This window comes from Patiria miniata, unplaced genomic scaffold (genome assembly GCF_015706575.1).
Source record: "Patiria miniata isolate m_02_andy unplaced genomic scaffold, ASM1570657v1 HiC_scaffold_5, whole genome shotgun sequence".
NCBI lineage: Eukaryota > Metazoa > Echinodermata > Asteroidea > Valvatida > Asterinidae > Patiria > Patiria miniata.
This window is the reverse complement of record NW_024037072.1, coordinates 10,099,947-10,122,101: the sequence shown is the minus strand read 5'-3', so window position 1 is coordinate 10,122,101 and position 22,155 is coordinate 10,099,947. Positions and strand designations below refer to the sequence as shown.

Here is a 22,155-nt window from a genome sequence, read left to right as displayed (position 1 = left end):
CGCTCCACGAACAGCAGTTTTGTTCTTCGAGGAGTGTTCTTTTCACCTGTTTTCCTGGAGAACTATTTCAATCTGCAAAGATGGCAAATATGTAAAGGATTTACTGGTATATTTAATCACCGTTTGCCGAAATGATCCAATCGCACATATGGGTGGTGATTGTAGCAACATCGTTGGCAGTTTTAACGCCCAAAATTGGAATCACATCTGCAAACACCTGCATCACGTTGCGTGAGTCAATGTTTTCTTTTATTTCGGCTGTTTTTCTTAAACTAAATGAGAGGAACATACTTGGAGTGAAATTAAACTGAGAATCAAATACACACGTACGTCTACTCTTGTTTATTAATATGATATACTTCTGAGCCCAAATAATTGAAAATTTGATGTTTTAGTCGTTTTAACGACTGAGTAATTAGATCGTTGCCCTTCGTTTCTGTAAGAACAGGACAATTTCATTTTAGTTTTTAGTGCAGTTATCACACACACACAGTTGTGTTATTACCTTGAGGTCACCTGTGTGGAAACATATATCCCAATTCTATACGAAATTGTTCGTTTGGGTTATTTATTAAGGCAAAAATTAAATAAAGAAGTGCATAGTTGTTTGTAGATGTTATCGGACTTACCCTCTGAAAACGGCTCTTGGTGAAAGTTTGGTGTCCCTTTCACGATGTTTGTTCAGTTTTGCTTTTTCGGGATTTACATTAAAGGTGATAACATCAGGCCTCAATACCAAATTGAAATCTGCCAAAACTGAGTTGTGAAACATTTGAAGACAACTTAAAAACAAAATGTTTGAATCGTGTACGAACAATACATCATTGGCCTCTTCGTGGTAGAAACATAAATAACTCACTTTCCTTCTGGAAAGAATGAGACATAAGGTATAATAATTTATCATTTTGTAAACTTGATATGTTTGCGAATGATGCAGTATGCGGTAAACGGAGAGTCACGAAATCAAGTTCACGGGAAAGCAGGTTGAGTCACTGATGGGAGTGTGTTATCTTTGAAAAGCATCTTCCTTGCGTAATGGTCATGCCTTTACATAAAGCCCACGGTGAAGTCTTGTAAAATCGTGCAATTAGACCACAATTACCGCAGATACAATTTCCACCATATTCTGCCGCAGCCTCTGCGACCAATCTGAACCTGACGTTCCAGACCCGCCGGGACACCAGCGGGCCCGGCCTCGGCGGCAGCGGGGACAAGTGGACGCTGGACGCCGTGGGATCCTGGCAGAGACCAGCAGGTAAGACAACACTCCGTCCATTTACTAGCTAGAATCGGATACTACTTCATTGATACCGCATTGATCGAGGCTAGTCGCTCTCCTTGTTTTCATTTCGAATAGCTCATATGTTAGATGTGTTACCAGTAATATATGAAATATAATATCTGCCCTGATAACCTTGTAACTTTGACACACTCGAGGGTTAAGGGCCACTACTCGTAAGAAATAAAGAAACTATATTAATTTTATGCATGAAAGGAACGTAAAGTTCGGTAAAAAGAAAAATCACTTACAGGGAATCCTGATACAAAGAATATGAAGTCAACACCGTTTTCAATCAATTAGTAATCGTAGAATGAGCAAGAGACAGTGAGCAAGGTTTTGGTTAGATTGATTGCTACTGGACCAATTCACGACAAATACAAATTATATTCATATTTTATTAGTCGATACAATAGATCAGCAATGTGATGAGCATAATTTTATGTTTTCGGTCCCCGTGCATTTTTTTGGGTTTTTATTTATTTTGGGTTTTTTTGCAATCGAGGCACGCACTCTAATCATTACCCAATCGCAAGACAGCTTGAATTATATTTTAGTAATAATGAATTCAGGGAACATGATGTAAGTTGACCATCTCCTACACAGGGCGAATACGAAAACCGTTTCACTGTATATACCGTGCATAACAGAACAAAAATGGATGATGTCTCGAATTTGCTTGGACTTAATTGGTATAAGAGAGCTTGTTTCTCTTGTAGTGAAACATGATCACGTTACGTTTCTGGATCCACACAATCCGTATATTTTTAGCAGGCTGTTTGCATTATCGTTCGGATGGAATCATTCTGAGAGTTCCTGTGTATCTTGGGAGCTCATTAAAACCATTATTGGTGCTGGGTACAAGCTAACTAATACCGGGGGAAAATCAAGGTATTGACTAATTGCAAGAGGGAACATTACAAGAACTGCGTGATATTCCCGTTTTCCAAGAACGAGTTCAATCGGTATTGTAACTGAGACCCTGTCTTTAAAACATCTCCTCCCCGCAAAACCGGATGTTTCCTTCACTAACCACAAACCAAGTCTGGCGATTTGAATCCGTGATGACACCATTATTTTCGTAATATAGCATTTTAGGTTTCGTTTCGATTTGCTTTATTTTGTTTTCAATCGCAGACACAACCATTAAAAACGGGTTAGTTTAATTTCAACTAAGACTTTGTCATCTTGCATTATCAATTGTATTTCCCCAAATATAGGTCCCGAGAGTCCGCATTAAAGCCCTTATGTTTCTAACCGTAGGGTCCTCATTAACGTCAACCAGCTGTTTCCTGGCTTCTCCCCTGAGATGTCTGTTTTAGACTGAGAGAGAGCAAGTTGCATTTTTTATACTCTGACCGTTTGACGGTTGCATAGAAAATATTGCCACCATTAACATACAAGGTTGTGTTTTCATTACACTTGTCCCATCTCGCCACTTGCACTCCAATATCGTAGGCTAAACGGATGTTGACATAATCGGATCGACACGTTCAAAATGTTGAATGATTTTATTTCTGGGCGGGCTTTGATTGATACGCTGCCCCACGATACATTGTCGTACATCGTTAAGAAATGCATTTCTTGGTTTTTAAAAATTTAGACTCTAGAGAGTCTAAAAATCGTTTCTTTTGGGGTTGAGTGAAGGTTGCTTACTATCAACTTTAGAGAAATGTATTTTAACGGTGTATCTATTTTATTAGTCTCTTAAGATACTATTGTAATAGTGTGCTATATGGTCTTCCAGACAGCAAATTCAATCTTTAGCAACACGTTCAAATTCTTGTGTTGGGCTTGTTAGCCATTGTTGACTCATGGTGGCTCCCGCTTTAGTATAGAATTGAATTCAACATTTTGTTCAAGACTTTTAACATTCAATCTTACTTAGCTTCGACATTGTGCCATCTTATTTCCACAAGGAATATCTGCGCAGTCCCGGTGATATTTCACTTCTTACTTATTGTGCAATGAGGACAAAACGTACATTGGAGACCGAGCTTTTGAGCGCGCAGCACCAACAATTCGGAATGACATCCCCTTCATCATTAGAACCGCTAGAAGCGTTGAAAGTTTTGTAGCACTTCTATAGACACATCCTTTTCAAAAAAGATTTAATGAATATTTAGTGGGTTTATTTTAACTGCAATGAATGTTTTATGTTATTTTTATACAACGGTATTTAATGTATGGTGATTTAATCGGGGTTGCTTTTAGGAAACGTTATTATGGTGGTTTATATTTGTGTGTGTGTATTTTCTTAAGTGTTAATGTCTTTGAATTGATAATGTAAATGTTAATTAACCCGACTAGCGGCCTGCGCCTGGTCGTTGATAATGGTCTTAGCCGAAGGCGAGGGCCATAATCAACGACCAGGCCCCTAGCAGGTTATAAATGAACTTGTTTACTACCGGTCAAGCACATATTTATTCCCATTCATGAATAACTGTCGGTCAAAAAGTCAAAACAAGTCGAAATTCCCAATCGTTTACCAACGATGTCGTTCAACAATTTTAATTCATGTTGCCACGTCCACTGTGCCTAGTGCGCGTAGTGCTAACAAATCTCCCTCTATGGAGACCGGTGCGTACTGCACGGTGTGACGCAGAACGCAGCGGTGCAGGAAAAAAAGTGTTTAAAACCAGTTGGTGTTTATCAGTGGTTTAAAACCATCTACCTGACGGGCTCTCAACCAATAGGAATAGTTAAACTGTCTTAGGTATTTATGAAAAGCTTACAAGTTTTACCTACTCAACAAGTAATTGTTATTCCTAATGATACTTGAACGGCAAATTTATTTTATTTTATTTCTTTCTGGTATTGAAACCAAGGATTCCTCAAAAGTGCCCTAGGCACTGTAGCCCGAAAGCCTGACGAAACCTGTAGAGAGGAGACAATGAGAAGAAATTACAGTTTTAGAGGTGGGAGGAAAAGCCCAGAAGAATATACTGGGGAAAACCCACGGAATCAGGTAGGGACTGAAAACCCAATCCACATATTGGCCTAGGCTGGATTCGAACCCGGATCACAGCGGTGGAAGGCGAGGAAAGTACCGCTACGACAACCTGACTCCCCAAATGACAACGTTGAGGGGTAACAGACACATGAGGTATGTCACCCGTTGGATCCTACTTTATAGAATGAACCATCTTTCTTCTTCTTCTTCTTTTCACGGAAGGGATTTTCACCGGTTATGGAGCAAAGCTGTCGACGGTGCCGAGTAGTAATCACCCCGAACTGAATCCGTGTGCAATAGATTCGACGTTGTACACCTTGACGGTAAGTCTCAATTTTAATGTCAACAATTTATCCATTAAATTTTATGAGTTATATTGAAATTTCGCTCTTATCCACCGCCCAAACAGGGCGCAGGTAGGGCTAATTTCTTCTGGATGTATGACGTAATTTCTTCGAGCCTTTGTTGGATAGACCCTCCCCCCTCCCGACTTTGCATTCAAGACATCATTTAATGATGTTTCAGTTGTGTCAAGGGTGGAATTGATTTATTCCAAGCTGTTGCCCATTGTTTTTTTCCTCCTGGACTAGAATTCTCTTTTCAGCAGACTTCGTTTCGATGAGGATTTAGTTGCATTTTTTACCAAAGAGAAGGTGAGAACCAAACGACAAGCTTCTGAATGATTTCATGAAGGAGACCTGAAACATTGCTGAAACAACTAAAGTGACAGTTTCTGTCCAATTTACATGGATAATTCACCCTCGAGATCCAAAGTGCTGTCTACATTTTTCTACCAAAAAAAATCCCTTTCATCAGTGGTTATTTATTTTTCAATTTGAATTAATTTACCTGATGAAAATGACATTATATATTTAGAGCTTCGAGATTTTTTTCTTGACATTATAGGGAGCTCCATTGGTTATCTAAAATGTTGCAGTGGCGGTTGTTTAATTGCACTTAAACTAATCTGTTTGCTTTGAGGTTGTGTATAGTGCTTATTACTTTCTTCTGGAGTGTTATTTTAAAGATTATCATGCAATCAGCTAAATTGGAATCGGTCTTGATCGGCAGCTGCGCAAGCCAGGGAATCTGAGAGCGCGGGCGACTAAACCAACTCCTGGGGTTTAAGGAAGAGTCTCCCGTGCCTCTGAGGCCGGGGCCGGTCGATACCGGGGCCGTCCAAACTGACGCAAGGTCCCGTGTGGTTCGCTGAGATTGACTGGTGGCGCGTCTTGGGATCACGGGAATGATGGAGGGGGGGGCGTCTAAGCCTCTTTACCGACAGCCCGTAATCGCTACTTGTGGTAAACCCGTCATTGACTGAGGGAACTTGAGTAGCGGGCTCTGGATGGCACTGTAGGATCGACTCGGGACCCTTCAGTCTCAGACAAGAATTATAAGTTCTAAGGAAATAAACGTTCCTGGGTGATGGAGAAGTTTCTTTCATTGAGCATTTTAAACAGAATATTTTGCTTATTCCAGAGGATTAAAATTTCAATGTAAATTTCAATATACATAAATTCGAGAATTTTTTTTCAAAGATACAGCGACAATTACGTGTTTTGTGTTTGATTAACACAATTATTAAATATTGAGGAAATTCTTTTTAACCAATTAGTTTGGTGCAAAGTTGCTTTTCCATTTGGGAAGTGTTCCTGCGTGACAGTCTGCAGGGAACCACTTTTTGTTTATATAACGTTTCTGTTCAGAATAAGTTTGATAACATATTGTTGAAAATTTGTTCCGCCGTAAAATGGTGGTTTAATACAAGGACAATCCTTTTAGTTAAATGATACACGTTGCTAAATATTTTGGCATTTACATTCAAGACAATATTTACATATCCCAACGTATGTCAATCGCTTCCTAGACAAATTGGCCACATTTGGCATGGTCAAAAAAAGGAATGGCAATTTCCAAAACATGGTTCATTTAAAGTTTAAAATTTAATTGTTGGACAATTCTTAATATGAAACTTCTGAATTCGTGTGCTGGAGATGTTATTTTCAGCGAAAAGGAACCACAAAGAAAACAAGATGGCCGAAAGATCCGAGACTATGTTTCCTTCAGTCCAAGCAGCGAAGGTTTCTGATGACGACTGTATGCCCAGCTGCTCTTACGTCCAAAGTGACATGCATAGAAGGGGCACTTTGGGCCATTGCGTTCGATTGTAGTTTGAAGCAACACCACAACCATCTGGCCACTTAGTGGAGATGGTACAAGCTTCGGATTCCAAGGATGTGTATTATTGTCTCACTCGCCCTCCATGTACAATTGAGAAGAAACTACTCCTGCATACGTTTCACCTGTATTGCGATAAGGAGTGGGGCTGGAAACGATGGACTGTCGTGCTTTGTGTGTATTACCACCGTTGTCCAAACCTCTTAAGTCTCCCGCTATATATGAATAACTCAACAACTCCACTTTCTATCTTAGATGACTGACAGTCGTAGTTTATTGGGGGACATTTTACCTCACCTTTGGAGCATGGACACATTCCATTGTTGTTTGTTGGAAATTCGGCTTTGCGGGCGACAATGAACCAATACGATGCAAAATACATTTTACCGAAACTGAGGTTCAAACATTTATTTATACCCTCGGCTGTGATTGTCATTTCTCCTTAAATCAGACTGAACATCGATGTTGTTATTGATTCCAAGTTAAAAATGTCACGAGATCTCGAGCTGACGCCACTCCGAATTCGACCTCCGTTGCCGTCTCTAAGAAAATAATCTAACGGCGTTACTATTGATTGCGTGTGGGTATAGCAATTACATGCGTGCTTTCGGGATCGTCTTTCGAAGGATATTGAACAGCGCGAACGTGATATCATCCGCGAGAAAAGCTGAAGAAAAAAATGGAGTACGGTTCTTGCGTCCGCAAGAGCTACGCGGACACCGCCGTCTGTATTCGGTGATATGCCCCTATCATTCTCCCCCGGAAGCTCGCTGCAAACACGGCGAGTTCCGTTATTAACCTTTCCTTATTATGGCGGTGAAATCAGCGTGTTCGCTACAAAGCGAGTCTGTTGTTGAGCGTTGACGGAGCATGGGATTGGTTTTCTGTTTGTGTACAGGGTCCCTTTGTTTGTCTGACGGTTAGGAGAAAATCTAATTCCGCTGATATTATAATTTCTAAAGACCAACGGACTTCTTAAATGACAAGTTTTATAGACAAAATTGTTCTACTCCGTTTCGTTAATGTAAGCCTAAGGGGTCTATAAATTAGGCGAAATTTCCACTTCAAAATATTCTTTCCTGTATCAGTGATCTAAATTACTACTATAGTTCGCATGAACAAAGTTCTTTTTTTTGTATCATGTGAACATATTTTTTTTTCAAGTTTTTACCCATTACTGTTCATGTTTATTTATTTATTTGGAACGTGATTGTTTATGAAGCTTTTTGTAATCATAAATAAAATAAATAACTGGTAAGATATATCCCAGTATTTGTGACTCACAGCAAGTGATTACGAAATTCCTCGTTCTTAATTCCGAATCTTTCCCCACAGACGAACGAATCAATCACATTTCCAGATGTAGATTTCGGATATGCATATGAACTGAGGGTAAGTTTGAAATATTGTCCTTAAAAGATCAATGGTAACGCAAGCAGTACATAACACCGTAAAGCTAAACACCATAAATGTTGAATAGGGGAAAGGTGATGAAATGATTGAAAGATGTGCTGAAGTGATGATCCAACATCGGCATTAATGTTACAGGCAAAGGCATACACCTAGAGTTACCGTCCACATAAAAACGTTCATATGAACAGCAAATATAGATAAAGTGCTAGTAACCACAATTGGATTCCACAAAGCCATAAGCTGTTGATGTCCATATTCGGCATCAGCTCTCCGATATGCGAAACAAATCCGCATGTGCTACGGTTTGTAGTTGAAGAAGAAGGCCAAGTTATAACAAGTCTTGCTCAAAGACTGGAGTTGAATTTTTTTTGTCTAGTGTCCAAAATTGCAGCCAGTTCAATGACGAACGCATTTCAGTTGTCGCAGCGTTGAAGGTCTCTGTCAACAAGATGAAACGAATCCACTCTTGGCAATATTGGCAGCGCCACCCATCAGGAAATTCCGAGCGCACTTCATGCTGTATGCATTAGCTTGAATACAGCGCTCGCGAGGTATTCTCTGAATTTCCCGGGTAGCGCTGCCAATATTACCAAGACTGGGTTTGATTTATCTTGTTGATGGTGACCTCGCTTGTCACGGACCCAGAGTCGGATTAAGTGTGCCGTAGGCCCTACTATACCGGCACCAAGTTCGTGTTGATGCTATAAGCTGTTGTAAGCAAGCCTGGCCAAACTGGTAGCTCTATTAAAAACCTGTTGGCACACTGTGGTATTTTCGTATTATGCCCTCGAATCTTTCGTAGGCCCCACATTTTTCGTAGACCCTATAGCCATAGTGCCTACTATTGGATAATCTGGGCCTTGCACGGGCGGGCTATTTAAGGGGAATAAAATCCAAATCCAGTCATGGACTATTAGACTATAGCTTTGTATAAGACGCTGCTGAGCAGAAAATATTGCTTACCAATTGTACGAGCTTAACAAAAATCGGCTAGGAGCAATCACAGCAATATAGGCCTGCAGCACATAAAGTCTTGGCTGGTAATTGTTGTTGTCGTTGTTTGGGGGGGGGGGGTTGGGGGGGGTATCACTGAAAGAATGACATAGTATTGGCCTCTGATCTTGGCCAGTTTGTGGCTCAAAGTTCAGTCACCTTGTTTTTGTTTTTTCATTAGGTTCGAACGTATGACGATAGCAACAACATCATGCAACGACCTCAATCGGGCAGTCACATTGAACCGATTAACTCCCCGGGTATGTGATTACCAAGGCCCTGTGATGCCTGACCAGACAGAACCGCTACTAATCCCTTTTTATAATACCTCCAGAAATTCCATTTAATTTTGCTCTTATTAGGGTTAGTTTTGTGTTTAAATCAATTCAATGAGTGCTCCAAGCTTACCGTTTTATATTTTGTTCTATTACTGAAAATGGCCCGACAATTTCCTTATCGTCCAATCTCTTGTCAGAAGATAAAGTGCACTACAAGTAGTGTACTACTACGAAGGGGTAGGGGTTCACTTCCCACCCGTGACCAAAGCAAATAGGGAAAGGGGGAATTAAGAAGGGGAAAACGATGGCTGCTAAGCATAAGGTCCATCGTAGTTTCTTGATATTCTTTGGCACTTATATAGGGCCATACCAAAATAATGTGATTCAGCTTCACGTTACGTCTGATCAGCCACACATGTTAAGTTATCAATCACGTGTATTGGACTGCACCTACGACGGGCACAGTACACATAATCCCATGCACTTGACTTTCAACAAAATATTTGCTTATGCATGCATTCGCAAAAAAAATCGGCAAAATCAAAGCGAAATCCATCATCCTTTTTTATATCAGAGAGATTTATTAATCGTCATGCTTTTCATCAACTACACATTGCTTTTTCATCACGTAGGCATTTTCTTGGCTTTGTTTTTTGATAGATTGTTACGAAGAGACAAAAAGCGCCGCCTTCTGCAGCGGACGAGGTAAGACGACTTGGCGCACAGTAAGACATTACAATTCAGTCGGCACCGTGTTCAGACAAAGTAACGTCTCCGTCTCCGGAAATTAATCGCTCCTCCTGTAAATGTGTAACGATCACAAGGATGCATCTTTTTCTTGAAAGCACAAAAATGAAACTGGACAAAATTAATATTTGATACTTAGTTTTTGCCCATCACCACAGCAAATTCAATTTACAGCTCCCGACGTAAAATTTCATCGTATAAAAGGAACTCTCGAAGAAAAAAGCAATAAAGGGAAAAAAAAGCTGCTTCCTTGTACACAAGGAAACAGTAAAGCGGTCTTTTAAGTGAGGTTTACTAATTGAAATTCTCGTAAAGATTATCATGTTTATCTTAAAGATAAGATGAGAATCATCCTCTTTACAGTCAAGTCAGTGCAGTGGGGTAAGCATTGTATTTCGACGCTTTTCTTGTTTAAGCTGTCCAGACTACAGGCAAACCAGTGGATCTTCGTATAGACCGCACAATACGGCAAATTAACGGTGTTATAGAGGTTAATGCGTCGTGGGTGAGACCAGTACAATCTAACGGAGCAATCAAGATGTACGTAGTTAGCTACAAACAACCCAACAAGCCCATCACCACTAGCAACGGACACAAAGATTACATTCCAGCTGCTCAGGTATCAACGTCGTCGAATTTTGTTTCATCTAACATAGTGTACCTGCACCCGATTTCACGAAACTCATCGTAACTTACGCTGCGTCGCAGCGCGTCCTGAGATCCATTTCACAAAACACCTCGTAAGTGCGACGCGTCGTATGTGTATTTATAGCATAATACGGTGACTGTTGCATGTATTAATTCAGTATACAGTAAATAGTCGTCTGATAGTCAACAGACAGTCGTTGGATCTTCTCTCCAAAAGTTTTAAAACGTAAAACAAAATGGCGAAACAGTGATGCAAATGTAACGGTAAAAAAACGTTAAAAAGTGGACTGTTATACTTTGGAATTTAAACTGCAATAATCCAGGCTAGTTTCATATTCATGCAATGCATTTTCCTTTTGCAACTTAACACACATTGTCTCGGTATTATAGTCTCGTTTATGTAATTTTTATGGCAAAAAAATGGCTAAGAAAAGGACGCTTCTTTTTTAGCGATGACCACTAGACACGTCATAACTTGCGACGTGTTTTAAGCCGTTGTCAAGGAACTCACGACGCGTTGAACTCATCGCAAGTTTCGTAAAATGGATCCTACAACCGTACGCGTCGCGAGTTGCATGTTACGTGTTACACGTCGTATACTCGGGTTGCGACGCGTCGCAGTGTTTCGTGATATCGGGCCCAGCTGAACTATTTGACTTCATTGCTGTTAATGTTTAGCATCTTTTTATAAACTTTAATCTAGGGGTTAAACTATTAGGTAAATATCAGTAAAAGTGGTCAACTGAAAAGGGCAGAATTCTGGTACAAGATTAATTTCAAACAACTTTATACAGGTTAGCATTATAAGATGTGTCCTGATGGATTAGATCGACTTACGCCTGAGCGCTTTTGTGCAACACCGGAAATTTGCAACAAAATTCGAGATTTGAATGTTTTTTTTAGGAGGATGGTGAATGGAACCTAACGGTGCGGTATGAGATCACCATGGACCTGCCCGAATCAACAGATGACCTTTACGAATTAACGGTAAGATGATAATTTTGAAATAGAAGCATGAATATTTGTTTGTGTAATGAGACTCTTTTCGATAGCGGACATTTATTCGTTTGCTAGATTATTTTTTTGCAAACCGCTTCGCTGCAGTGGTAAACGGATATGGCATGTTTGGCCTAAATTCTTGTTTAAACCCAGAAGAATGGCTGGGTTTTCTGACAACATAGTTAACGTGCTTTAGTTGAGTACGAAGCCAGTAGACAAAAAGTAATACCTTAGGTATAAGTTCTTTGTCTTTTTGTCTGAACATAACAATACCGAACCCCCTCCCCCTCCAAAAAAAAAAAAATAATAATAATAATTGAGCCATTACCGGGAATGGGTCATTTGGGAGACTTTCCCATAGACTTGTGCACAACAGTTTTCCAACTTACATGTACCCTAACCCTATATTCCCTTGTCCTTTTCCCACTAATTTCGGTAGTTTTACTAATTACACCACAAGCAATAAATATAACCTAATTGCGAAGTTAAAACTTTGCCTCTAAAGGGGGGCTGTGCCATATTAGGGAGACAGTTATGTGTCTCCCTAAAAGCCGGTGTCTCCCCATTATCGAAAAAAATAACGATAAGGTGTCTCTCTAATGGTACATTTAGTAATATAAACCAAAGAACGGTGTTTAATTAATACCGGGTGGATTTGTACCTAACCACGTCTCTAATTTAACCGATACTAATTTTCGATGTAGTCAAGAGTGGTATATGTTTTAACTTACTTTCAAACCATTGCATGCAAAGATTAAACTGAGCACCTCATTTTATTTGCCAAAAGGTAACACCTGTGACCGATGATACTACCAGCCTCTATCAAGCTCGGATACTATTTGAAACAGCAGGCGCGGAGGAACCGAGTCCAGCAGAAACACGAATCGAATCTGGTAGTGATGTTAAAATATTTAACAATAAAAATCAATCAATCAACAAAAACAAATGTCAGCTAAATTGATAATCAGACAAATGAACAACATTTTTGCATTAACAATCGTAATGTTTCTGTGGGACATTGTGGGAAATCATGTGAAACAGTCTTTGTTGACGTCGAGAATTAGATTCGTTTGGAAAGAAATCCAAGTTTGACTTACTAACTCACAGTACTTCCTGATTTCTGATATGTTTTGTTAACTCAGACTTTCCCTTTGGTTCCATTGAATAGCTTTGGATTCCTGGATACCTGAGGCCGATCCCACGCCGCCACCCAGGCGAGCTCCAGACGGCAGGGGGTTGCCGTCCAATGATGATGTGACCAAGGGCGCCACCACGAGTCCGTCGAGTGGCCTAGACAAATCAACCACGCCCACGAGTGAGGGAGACATCCCTCCCACCCCAGGCAAACCTGCCAGCAGTTCCATCTTGGTGACGGCATCGGTGGCTGTCGGTGCTGCCTTGGCCTTTCTCCTGTCCATGGTATGTGTGGCTTGCATCTGCCTCCGGCGCAAGAAGAAGGAAGATGAGTTGAAGAAGGCGGTGTTCATCCGGACTAGGGAGGAGGAGATCAGCATGTATCACCACAAGGGTAGTCTGGAGAAGAATGGTAAGCAGTTTTGCAGTCAAAGCCATCACAAGTTTGCAATCCGTGAACTAACTCATAAATCCACAAGTTGTCTCGCAAATTCAATTTGGCGCCATCTCAGGTTAAATAACAGTAAGTTCTTAATGTATTTGCTAAGGCTAATTTTGTCTTGTGTGTCGACACACATCGTGTGCAGTCATCGTAATAGAACAAAATGTTGGATTGCACAGTACAGTATGGGAGTTGAGCCCTGATTCACTAATTTAATCAACAAAAACAGGTTCATAATGTCTACCATACAGTTAATTGATTTGCTCTTGTGATATGTTTGGATATGATTCTCGTAATTATCAATGGAGGGCGGTCTTCAGCCCCTTTTATCATCTTCTTGGGTTGACACTTACGGGTGCATACCTGTAAATAGGCCTAAACCCATCGGCCGAGCTAATGAATAAAGTTATACCCTCAAAATATTCTATATTAGAGAGTTCTGAGAGCGATAACATTGGGGAATTGAAGAGATATGGCAATGAACCTCTGGCACGGACTTGGGGCTACCAATTCTGAACATTTTGGATGCAATTGGGCTCGAAAGTAGCACTATGTTGCCATGTTGTAGAGGGATCCTTTTTCAAGATGGCTACTTTTCCGCTTTGGGAAAGATAGGGGTCATCTTCTTTGAGTGAGAATTCCTCGAAAAGTCAATGGTCAACCCAACAAAAAATGAAAAGAAAATGAAAGATGACATGTTGATCATCATTTTACTGTGCAGCTAAAATACCTGTGAGAGTTCTGAGTATTTTTAAAGAATTCTGAAGTATGGGCATTTAGCACCAGTGTCTATGGGAATTTTATTGCACTGTTGCACCCTTACAGAGACTGACTACAAAGAGTGTCTGCCTGAGTTTGAGGTCAAGGAACTAGACCGGACTCTGCTCAAGTTGGAGAAGGAGCTAGGAAGCGGCCAGTTCGGCGTGGTCTACAAGGGCTTCGCGTTTGGTGCCTACAATAAGGAGGAGTATTCACCAGTTGCCGTCAAGAGTCTCAAGTGTACGTCTAAACAATGGCTTAGACTAAGAGAAAAGGAATACACGTTATATTTGCAATGTTCCATCTTAGGTCGGCTAGCCGAGTACTCAAATGCACAAAAAAAGTTATAAAATCTTAGCAAAACTGAAAATAGTCAAGCGTGCACTAAGTGTAGAGCTTAAGCATCCAGACGATGTTGACAAAATACTTTGAAGGAGTATGAAACAAGTGCGAGTGCACAACACCGATGGCACATATGGGACACCATACTTTTCGTCAGTTTTCATATCCTCCTTCTGGATACCATCCAACCTCTACAGAAAATACCACGTGACTATAACAATACTGCACATATCTTGCCTACGTTTTCACCATTTTCATACACAACTTTACGAATTGTTACAAACAATTTTTGCAGTGTATTTATACTGCCGAAGGCATGGTATTTGCTAATTTTTTGTAAATGTGTTTGGGCAATTTTTGGGCGACCGACCGACCGACCGACCGACACCAAAATGACTTGTACGAAGCTCCTGCCAGAGCTTAAAAACCTCAGACAAGGAAACTGATGTATGTTATATTTTATCTTTCGTAATTATTTATAGTTTTGTGTTACTGTCAACTTTCCCTCACTTCACATTTTAAATGGACAGACTGTTCCTTCGAGTAATAGGAATTTGTTTTTTCCTTCACGGTTTTGCCTTCTCCACATATATTTTTTTAGTGCTGTTTTCTTGTCTTGGCTTTTTTGTGGGTTTATAATGTTATTACGTAAGTGTATGTATTCAAGTGGAGAGAAATAAAATAATAATAATAATAATATCGCTCTTCATCGAATCAAAAGCTTCGCCGCGTAAGGGACAAAACCCAGTAATGAAACTGACATCTCCCCGACATCAAATCCCCACTGATAACTTTTATTCAGTTCTAATGTTATTTCTTTTGTAGCCATCGTTTTTCAAATCAGTGAAACTGGAGAAGTAACATACATATAAAACTCCCTGACATTGAAGGTACGATTTCAGAGCATTTTGTTATGATCACGTCATCCAGGTAATGCGAGTTTGGCCATGAAGGAAGACTTCTTGGATGAGATCAAGCTAATCATTGAGATCGGGACGCATCCTAACATACTCTCCGTGCTTGGCTGCTGCACGGTGGATGAGCCATACTACCTCATCACTGAGTTCATGAAATATGGCGACTTGCTTCACTTCTTGTGGAAGTGTCGGGAGGTACATTGACTTATAATATTATTATTTTTCTTGATATTTACTTTTTTGGCGTCGGTAATTTAGTAGGGTTGATGATTCACTTGGTGAATTTTTTTTTAATTTCCTCTCTTACCAAATAGGAGAATCGGCCGGATGATGACGTGATTTACTTGCTGTCAGAGACCAACAAGATACAGATTGCTCGACAAATCACGCGAGGCATGGTAAAGACAATGTGAAATATATTTTCGTCGAATCAATTTGAATGGATATGTAGACCTGCTGGTCACAGCTCACGTGTAATTTTAATACAAGGAATATTTTCACATAGCCAAGTATAATGTACAGTGGGCCTACACCTTAATGAACTCGTCGCCGAAGAAGCGTTACTATAACTTTTGAATTTGTGAATATAGATAATTGCAAATGGGCAGATATTTTGAAAAAAATAGATTTCCTTGCAAGCACTATGGCGCTAGAAATCCGCCCGAATATCACAGTCACAGTCACAGCTTCTGCCCGCATCAACACAATGATAAGAAGAATGCCGACCTGATGAAATTACATGGGTGCAAGAATTAAACTGCAAGAGTTGGCAAACGTATGCGACGATTGTCAGTGTTGTATTCGTGGTATACTTGTGATGGACCACAGGTACACGAGTAGTCCGGTCACAAATAAATTACAAGTCATTCACAAGTTAAGTCATCAGTAACATAGGGAGCGATAATAACAGTGCGCTGGTTTTGTCACAATTCATAAATAGCTAGGGAGTTGACTCGTGACTTGATGACTTTTGATGGACTTGTGATCTGTCAGAAGTACCTTTATTAAAACATTGATTCTTTGTTGTCGTTCAAAAGATGGATTTAAAAGAAAAGGATGTGCCTATTTTTCTGTCAAGGAATATCTGTCCAACACCCGTTACTACCACGGCGACCTGGCAGCTCGCAACGTCCTGGTGGGCGAGGACCTAGTGATCAAGATCTCAGATTTTGGCCTAGCTGACGACATCTACCAGAACGGTTACAAGCGCTTGGCCCCTCAGAGGAAACGCCCCGTCAAGTGGGTCAGCCTGGAGACCAATATGGAAGGCAAATGCACCATACAAAGTGACGTGTATGTATCGGTAGTGTGATTTTAAAAAAAGTTTTAAAACTCGGGTGATTTTTGTGCCGCTTTTCGTTTAGCTAACAATTGGTTTCAAATAAATCATTTTTGGAACTTCCCCAAGAGATGTCCTTTTTTCAACCGGAGGATATATGGAGAACAGCCTATAGAAATATGTTTGCAGGATATTGTTAAACTTTGGTGTGGTGTAGATGTTACACCAGACTAATATAGATCAGTCTTTTTCAAGTGTTACTTTTCTACCTCAATTTAAAAATGTCCAGAAACACTTCTTTGAAACAAGTCCAAAATGTGCCAACGTTGTCAACAAAATAAAGACAGACTTTGAGGTATTGGTTGGAATTTGAGGAATTGGTCTCCAAGAGAAGGACCCTTCTAGCCTGTAAATTGACAGGTAGGAAGCTGTGCAAAGTGTGCATTGACTAATTAGATCATGACTTTAATATCAGGTGACCACGCACGCTAGGTCACGGTCACGAGCACTGTGAAAAATGTACGCAACGGTCCAATGTTCTGTCGTCCACAGATGGAACAACTGTTTCAACCACATGCCTTTTGTCAGAGTGGTTTATGTTGGGTATTTTTCTCTCTCTCTCTCTCTCTCTCTCTCTCTCTAGCTGGTCCTTTGGCATCGTCTTGTATGAGATCTATACGCTGGGAAGCATGCCATACCCTGGAGTGGATGGACGCGAGGTCATCCGACGTCTGCAGACCGGCTACCGCATGGACAAACCAAACTCCTGCCCCGAAGACATGTGAGATTTAGCCTAGTTTTATAAAGTTCCGGAAAATGATATTAGGGGTGTAAAGAGATTTTCCTGTACAGTGTTATCACACACAACCAAACAGCTTCCCCCTTTATTTATCTGGACGGGATTACATCAGCCAGTGAAACATCTATTCATTTGCACACTAGATTTCCATCGGTTGCGATGAGTTGCCATTCAACACTCGAGCACAAGAACCATAAAATTTTAAATAAGTAGGTCTTGGAACTAGACAAGGCAATGTAAAAAGCTCCTGCGCCCACCTAATCCTTCTTTGGAGATGTGAACTTTCTTTATGTCAGACTGAGAAATTTAGTAATTATTCATTTCTTTGAATTATGGACAAAAGCGGCGCCTTTTTTAAGTATAAATTATTACGTGTAGTTAATTCAAAATCTCGACATTTTCTCATTTGGCTTGTTTTCATTTCGTCCTTGTAGAGCGAAATTTTGTGCGTGGATTCAGGTGTTTCGCATACCTTGTTTTAGTCTTATAAAGTCACAAAATGACTATTTCGTTTTAATTGATAGTTATGACATCATGAGACAATGCTGGCGAGAGAAACCCTGTGACCGACCGACCTTCACCAACCTCTTCAACACCTTCGACAAGATGCTGGTGGCCCAGTGTGACTACATGCCGCTTGAGGGCGCCGTGTACGACCACTGCATCCCAACAACTGGTGGCAGCGGTGGGATAAAGGCACGGAGCGAGAAGGGGGAGGCTAGCGGCGCCATGGCAACAGGGTCAAAGCTCACACTGAACGAGGAGGAAATGGCGAAGAGTGACCCTGAGCAGAGTGACACTGCTAGGCTCTTTCAAAAAGATGAAATTGAAGATTAGGGCACGAGTACAGAAGCACTGAACGATTACCAAAGTCAAGTATTAATGTTATTAATCTTCATTATTATTGTTGTAGGAATTATGATAACCAAATTCAATTCAAGGAGCCGGTACTTCATTGTGTGAAGAAATTATTCACTTTGGCCAGGTATAGTGTCTGTTTGTATATAGATTTGTAATTTTGGTGTGTATTAAAGTTATCGGTGTTGTTGCAAGATGATCGCATAAGGCAGTAGTTGCGGATTTTTCTGTATTTTGGTGATAAATATAAAATATTCCACTTAAGGTATTTGTGCTAATAAATAATATGTGGCACCTATGTAAATGTGTATATTATGTATCATAATGAGTATTTCACTTATCTGAAGATCAAATAGAGTGTCACTTTGTAAGTTATATTTTCACTGAACTCAGTGAAAAACAGTGTTTTCAGTTTTCAGTGTTTGTGCAGCGAAGAATTCGATGTAACGCAGAGTGACGAGGCTGGGCTTCCATGATATTCGATAAGCATGATATCAAAAGCACCAGTTTGTCGAACTTTGTATTGACCGTAATATAAATAGTTTTAACATTGTGATACTTTCGTAAAGTTGTAACTCTCCGTGTCAGTTTGTAAATTCACGAAGTGATGAGGTCTACGGACCAAAACATATAAAGTACAATCCCCAAACAGATGTGCAAGATTAGCGTGTATATCCATAGAAAATCAAATACACCAACCGATTCCGCAAGCTCGGTGATCGAGTGGTAATACACGAGAGGTCCTGGGTTCGAATCCCATCCAAGTGATTTTTTTCAACTTTCACTCGGGAGGTAGCACACTGTATATACAGTGTTTATACGTCGGTGAAGGGCAAAACACCTAATATTAATTTATATCATCCCGACGCAAATTCATCTACTGAATAGTTAATACACGATATAACATCACGATAGTTCAAAAGCCTGATCTGGTGTTATCCAAATATTTGTCTAAACCATTCGTGTTATAATGACATATACATATACTTGTTTATATACATCTACTAGCAAAAAAAACCGCAACTTTATTGTAAATCATTCTCAAGTGTAATTTAATTCAAGATTACAGGACACCCTGTTTATCGTTTTCAACAACATGACTTCTTTGGGGGACACTGATGCGTGTTAACATGGATCAATTGGTTTTGTGAGGTTTAAGGCGGTATTGTACACAACCAAATTATCTCGACAGCAACTTTTAACTAAGGCCCAAAAAAAGTCTCCGGTTTCTGGTATGGAGCTTGCCCAAAAAGTGGTGCGGCGAAGCGGCTTTTTTTTTTTTTTTACCTGATTTTTTTGCTTCAAATGTCGGCTGATGACTGCAAATGGTGCCCGACTAAACTTAGTGCAAATATATGGGAGTCCAGAGAGGCCACATAAAGCTTATTCTCGACCATAACCCAATCTAAAAACACGTTAAAATTGTGCAGCAGCAGGATTCCAGTCAAACCAGTGAGTTTGGCGATTTTGAGACATCATCTTTCATTGAAAAAAAAACTTTTTCATTTTGCCGACGCGCATGGCTACGGCGACGCGCGCGCATACCAGAAACCGGAGACTTTTTTTTGGCCTAGGCCACACAAAAAAAGTCTCCGGTTTCTGGTATGGAGCTTGTCCAAAAAGTGGTGCGGCGACGCGGCTTTTTTTTTTTTTTTACCTGACCTTTTTGCTTCAAATGTCGACTGATGACTGCAAATGGTGCCCGACTAAACTTAGTGCAAATATATGGGAGTCCAGAGAGGCCACATAAAGCTTATTCTCGATCATAACTCCATCTAAAAACACGTTAAAATTGTGCAGCAGCAGGATTCCAGTCAAACCAGTGAGTTTGGCGGTTTTGAGACATCATCTTTCATTGAAAAAAAAACTTTTTCATTTTGCCGACGCGCATGGCTACGGCGACGCGCGCGCATACCAGAAACCGGAGACTTTTTTTTTTGGCCTAAGTTTCGTTTCTTTCTTTGGCTAGTATATTTATTGTAAAGAATAGTAGAATGAGTAAAATATTCAAAGGTTTGATGTGTGTGTTAACTTAAGATACTGTCACGTAGCTCTGTTGCATTGAAAGCATTTAAAGATCTTTGTGATTCTACACAATAAGTGTTACGGTAGATTTATTCTGTGCTGTACATGGTGCAGTTTTTAAGGTTTACGTAAACTTTTAAATAGGATGCTAGTGTGACGATTTAACGAGAGGAGATATGACTTGTGTCCTGGTAATGAATTATGTTGTTTTAACTTTAGTAGCAAGAAGATGTTACTTTCTAATAAAATATATAAAGACTCATCCAACCCATATTTAGGAAACCAAATTGAATGATAATCCAAATAAGGCTGAATAAGAAGTATTATGTAAAATAATATATAATGCCATCGAAATGTAAATTTACAATGCATGTATACAATAAAACCTAAGTGAGCAGCATTGGCTTATTTTGTCGTGCCTGTCATAACGGTGAAAACGAAATAATAAACAATATGTGCGCCTTGACTGAATCTCAACAACGAGGGCGCTATTTCAGTGCATTATTGGTGTAGAGGTATATCAAGGATTGAATTAACTAAATCAGTGTGATTTTGGTTGAAGGTTTGGCTTTATTTTACGATAGTAATTATTTCTATCAGTACACTTTTGACAAGCCGTTGTCTAGGAAAATTAGCGATCAGCTGATAGCCACTGTCTTTGCCCGTTTTCAAACAAGATAAGAGTGTAGGGTGCCAGTTAAGCGCAGTGGCGTAGCAAGGCCATTTTTTTTTCGGGGTAAAGTTCGTGAAAAGGGCACTCACACATCCGTGCTACAATGTAGACAGGTTTTTTTTCTCCAGTCACCTGGCCTCCGTTAAATCAAAAAGTGTGGGGGGGGATGGCTGGTACCATCTTCCGATGGAGGCGCTTTTCAACCCGGACAGTCATGAACACCATGGAACAATAGGTGGCGCTTTTCATGGCGGCACAATTGTCGACGGTCGCGCGAAATTCCAAAAATGGCATTCGTTGAAGGCCGCTGGTAAAAAAAGGGCACTTTTTTGTTTTAAAGGGCACTCTTTACAAATGTAGGGGAGGTAAACGCTGGTGAAAAAGGGGAAATTATATACAAAAGGGCAGTCTACAAAATATTGCTTGCTATGCCACTGAAGTGAGTGTTAGGGGGCATTTTATAGTTACTATACTTCCGGAGCTTGTTATTTTGTTAACGGGAATGCTTTTCTAAGACAGGTAAAATTCCCTCAGGACTGAAAACTTGAAAGTGCTCATCATACTTATTGACGACTAATTACGTTACGTTTGCTTCTGTTCAATGCTTTTCCGTGTGGCAAGAAAAGTATGCACAGATTCAATTCCGAGCAGAGTACTATGCACCATGGGGTAGATTTGAGGCTGTAACTTGACGTCATGCGTCCCTTTCTATTGGTATAAATGCACCGACAGCTCACGCTCCCATCCCAAGAGCCTCATCAATTGCAATTAATACCCATTGTGTGTGTAAACCTACAAACTTGTCGGTGGTCGTACGCGTGACAGCTGGAGGTTGAGGTCACCCGCTGTGACCAACACCAACTCCGCACGCTTCGATTGCGATGATGGGTGGATAGACCTGTCAGAATAAAGAGGAAGAAAGGGACAGGTTTGGCAAAGGTGACGCTGATGCAAATCTTCAGTTCCTGACTTCTAGTCCGCGACTATCAATCGGCAAACTACTGACGAAACACCGCTGATAATGCACATCTCATGGCAATCAGGAATACCGACCCCGATCACCTTCCATGTTGTTATGTCACTAAGAAGCAATCTGGAGGTTAATGACATAAACTTCTCTACACACCTGCAATGATTTGATCAGTCCATGGAGAAAGCTACCCATTACAAAATGGCAATATTACTCATCCGAAAATAGTTGAAAACCGTGACAAATACAAGGCAAGCCTATTAAATCTGATCCCAGAGTGCACATAAAGTATATCCAAATAATTGAGAATGGCGTTTCACTGGAAGCTTTTCATGCATCTGCAATATGGCTGATTTGCGGCCTATTCATTGGCGTCCCGGGCTAATCTTACACAAGGGACGGTCAGTCACTCACACACCCAGTCAGTCAGGGATTCAGTCAGTCAGTTAGTTAGTGATATCTGTAC

At 40.3% G+C, this 22,155-nt stretch overlaps 1 protein-coding gene across 1 annotated transcript; it reads left to right on the top strand.

Annotated features, from left to right (window-relative positions):
* Positions 1-19,225, top strand: LOC119740254 (muscle, skeletal receptor tyrosine-protein kinase-like). The gene is made up of 16 exons (XM_038215510.1): positions 1-231; positions 1,136-1,255; positions 4,455-4,555; positions 7,749-7,805; positions 9,001-9,079; positions 9,758-9,802; positions 10,261-10,463; positions 11,396-11,479; positions 12,279-12,384; positions 12,660-13,037; positions 13,893-14,066; positions 15,099-15,280; positions 15,400-15,483; positions 16,164-16,378; positions 17,008-17,145; positions 17,688-19,225. The coding sequence occupies exons 1-16, from the start codon at positions 132-134 to the stop codon at positions 17,998-18,000; spliced, it is 2,379 nt and encodes a 792-aa protein (XP_038071438.1). The 5' UTR covers positions 1-131; the 3' UTR covers positions 18,001-19,225.
* Positions 19,226-22,155: the final 2,930 nt, after the last annotated feature.

What these genes read in the sequence shown, in the direction of transcription:
- LOC119740254 (XM_038215510.1), top strand. Translation starts at nt 132, where the DNA reads ATGATCCAATCGCACATATGGGTGGTGATTGTAGCAACATCGTTGGCA. An exon ending in CGACGTTGTACACCTTGACG is followed by an intron (nt 4,556 to 7,748) that starts GTAAGTCTCAAT and finishes CTTTCCCCACAG; the next exon opens with ACGAACGAATCAATCACATT. An exon ending in CGCCTTCTGCAGCGGACGAG is followed by an intron (nt 9,803 to 10,260) that starts GTAAGACGACTT and finishes TTCTTGTTTAAG; the next exon opens with CTGTCCAGACTACAGGCAAA.